We start from the raw sequence: 3683 nt of genomic DNA on the forward strand, positions 1-3683 counted from the left end.
GGAGAAGCATTGATCCTCAACTCATGCCAGGTGTGGAGTTGAGAATGGCTAGGGGAATTGGATCCCAGCCTAAATCCGTATTTTTCCAGAAAGGAAATGAATGGCCTGGGACCAGCAGCAGAGGAGAAATGAACAAGACAGTCTTCCTCTTTGGCCTCAAATGTAAATTGCTCCAGAAACCAACAAAGTTCTCCCAATGCAAGGACACCTGTCTACATCCAGGAGTAAGGAGAAATACATGCGCACATAGGCCCTTTATCCCCATCACCAAGCCTACCTCTTGTTTCAGTACATTGATTTCTTCAAGGATGTACTTAGCGAGATCTTCAGTTTTATCTGTGGAGGTGGGTTCTGGTATATTTAGAATGGCACCATCTTGGGAATCTTCTCCCAGGAGAACTGGTGTGGGAAGAGCAGTAGCCATCACTAGGAGCAGCCCCAGGGAGAAGGCAACTGGACTGAAGGTGCCTGTGCCGGAGGGAAGGAAGGGAGAGCTGTGAGTGAGCAAGCTGCCTGCACAGCTGGGCGCTTGCTCTGGCTGGTGGCAGCCAGCCAGGACTTGGCCACACACGCTTCCCTCACACAAGCTCTAGGCAGCTTGCCGGAGCTCACAGGGCTCAGGATTTCCTTCACTTACTTGTGGACAAGGAGGTCATAGCTGGGTTTCTGGAGGGCAGATGGAGCGCTCTTTCGTTCCTGGTGGGCTCAAGGACAGAATGAACCTCAGACATCCCCAGTCTCATATTTATTGGAGGTTGAAACTCTAATATTGAGACTCATGGGGAAATCCCACATTTGATAAATCTTTGTTGGAGGGTAGGAGGTGGGGACAGAACGGGTGGGGCTGATTGGAAACCTTATTAAGATTGTGTAATGTGACGTCCTTTAGCATCACCGAATTACAAATGGGGAAAAAAGTGCAGCTTAAGTCATCAATGAGGCTATCTCTAAGAAGCAAGATCACTCTTCCTTTACTTTCTTTTTTAAAATTTTTTTTAGTGACTCAGCATTTTGGCATGTCTTGAGAAAGAAAGCTGGTCACGTAGGACGTTTTACAAGGAGGGGAAAAATGAAGAAGCTTAAATAATACTCTAATTCCCGAATTAACAGGCTAGGAGTGAGTTTTTCTTTATTTATAAATAATAAATGTTCTGCCCTGAGTGTCTTCAGACTGACTATACCATAGCCCCTGGTTCCAAAGAAGATATAACACTGCCTGCGAATCATCTCAGTACTTCCATTTCGTGACTCTCAATCTGACCGGAGGGATTGCAGAACTGCCAGGACACCCTGAATCTCATGCAGTTGTTCTAAGAGTCTAAAGATGGAGTCTGAGGTACATGGCCAGCTTTAGGATCTCTGCCAATATCCTGTTTACTGCTTCTGCCCACTTTGGAGAGGTCTGCTGCTGCCCTGTTCTCTCTCTCTCTTGTAGCCTTTTGGGAACCTCCCAGTGAAGACTTTGATCTCTGTGCCAGAAGGTGGCCCTGTGCTGTTCATTCCTGGACTCCTGGGACAGCACAGGATGCCTAGAGGAGCCTGAGATCTGCTAGAGATCACAAGTTACTGATGTCCACTTGGTTCAGGGAAGAAATGAGAATATTACTCACCTTTTGACAAGGATGTCAAAAGAAGACCTTGTGGCATCTTCTAGAGCTTGTGTTCACAGCTCTCCTCACTGTGTGACTTGACTTGAATCTGATAATGGTTGGAAACTACTAACGCACACAGGGCTGTCCACTCTGAATCACACTCTTCTCCTATGTTCACAACTTTCTTATTGGATCCAGCTTTAATAGGCACCACTTCCCTTGGGATGACATCTCTTGCAGAAGGGTTCTTGGTCTCAGGCAAATAAGCTCTAGAGTAGTCCACTCCACCAGTCTTCAGATACAAAGACAGTTCTGAGGATGGCACCAGGTTGAAATTACCTAGGACCTCTTCTCAGCACTAAAATATTTACAAAACAGTGTTATCATCACAATCAGCCTCTCTGCTTCGCAAAGATCCCTTCAGGATTGCTAAAGCAATGACCTCTATTATGGTATTTAAAATATGAATGGATTTACTCAAGTTTTGCGTTATGCAGGACATTTTAGGACCCACGGGTAGGGGAAAGTGAGGTTTTCCATTCTTTCACTGGATGTCTACATGGAGCGGTAGCAGTTTTCTTGTGGTAGCAGAGAATTTTAGTTTGAAAATGAAAATGAGGGAGGATGGTTGTATGGTTTCATTTTTAGTGCTCTTGGTATTAAGCAAATTAGACCTCCTGCACTGAATGAAGCCACTTCTCTAGGCTCCCCTGCAATGTGGCATTGCTTTTACTTTTGTATCTGTTTTTTAGAAAATATGACTCAGTAAATGGGAAGCATGTGGGCATGCTGCAATATTCATATAAGACATCAGGGCTTACAGGGAACTAGCAGTTAGCGTAATGGCTATGTCGCTGGACTCCCACGTAGTCGACCGCGGTTCACGTCCCGGACCCGGTGTCTTAAAACTCACGCCGGGCGCGTGTGCGTGCGTGCCCAAGATCCCGAGAGGAGAATGGAGGAGAAGGGATTGCGGCGTGACCATCCCCCCTGGGGGGTGATTTCTCGTTTTCTGTCTCTATGTCTCTCTCTGTCTGTCTGGCGAGCGCACGCGCCCTACAGTGAAAATCTCTCCAAAAAAAAAAAAGAAAAAAGACATCAGGGCTTACAGAGAAAAGGCCATTTCTTCCTTTTCCCGGCTCCATTTTCCATGTGTAGCACCTAATTTCCAGGATTTTCAACTAAATCCTATTACTCTACTCTGGCAAAGTTTTTCTGGCTGCTCAGGTAATCACTTCTGTATTTACATTATACATGCACATGCAAAAATATTTCAGCAGTCTGGATGCCACCCACACATTTGTTTGCAAGCGGGCACAGGATGGAGCACAGGCCCTTTGGTTTCACAGCTTAGGTTTAAATTAAGCCCAGTTTGCCCTTGCTAGCTTCTGAGCCTGGCTAAGTTACCCCAAGAATCTGTACCATTATTTGTTTATCTATAAAACTAGCATACTAGAGCTAGCCAGTGGTGTGATGGTTTAAGCGGCTGGATCCTACATAGCCAATAGACTGTTCAAGTCCTAGACCCAGGATCTTGAAAAATCCACCAGTTGTGTGTGTGTCCTTGCCCAAAATCTTGAGAGGAGAATGGAGGAGAAGGGATTGCTGCATGGCCATTCCCCCTGGGAGGTGCTCACTTGCATGTACATGCTCGTTCTTGCTCACTCTCTGTTTTTCAGGGAACACATGTACCCTACAGCAAATTAAAACAAAAAAAAAAAGAAAGAAAAGAAAACTGACATAATAATAGTTCTTTCCTGATATGACTGCTGTGAAAATTGAATGAGAAATGAGAAGGAAGTGAGAAAAAATTGCTGATACATAGTAATCCTGTATTGGATCCTAGCTCTTTGGGACATTCTTTGGCTAAGAGTCCGCCTTGAAGAACCCTATCAGCTTGGCTCTGTCAGGGCACCTGATGTCTTGTCTGTGAAGGAACTAAAGCCAGTGATGAATTAATCTCCCATTCACTTTTCCTCTGCAGAAGTAATGTTCTGTGTTTTGTAGAACAAATCATATAGCACAAAGTAGAAAATGAAAAAAAAAAAGGAATTTTCCCTCTATTTTGAGAATATTAAGTTTTCCAAAGTA

General features: G+C 44.7%; 1 protein-coding gene across 1 annotated transcript in view; it reads right to left on the bottom strand.

The window, feature by feature from the left end:
• IL6 (interleukin 6) overlaps positions 1–728 on the bottom strand; it is a 5599-nt gene extending 4871 nt beyond the window's left edge. Inside the window, exons 1-2 of the mRNA XM_006169841.3 lie at positions 638–728; positions 278–468 (exon numbers count right to left, since the gene is read on the bottom strand). Of these exons, the coding sequence (XP_006169903.1) occupies positions 278–468; positions 638–656 (210 nt within the window). The 5' untranslated portion in view covers positions 657–728. The remainder of the gene's footprint in view (positions 1–277; positions 469–637) is intronic.
• Positions 729–3683: the final 2955 nt, after the last annotated feature.

The sequence above is a fragment of the Tupaia chinensis genome, unplaced genomic scaffold (assembly GCF_000334495.1).
Source record: "Tupaia chinensis unplaced genomic scaffold, TupChi_1.0 Scaffold147534_1, whole genome shotgun sequence".
Classification (NCBI taxonomy): domain Eukaryota; kingdom Metazoa; phylum Chordata; class Mammalia; order Scandentia; family Tupaiidae; genus Tupaia; species Tupaia belangeri.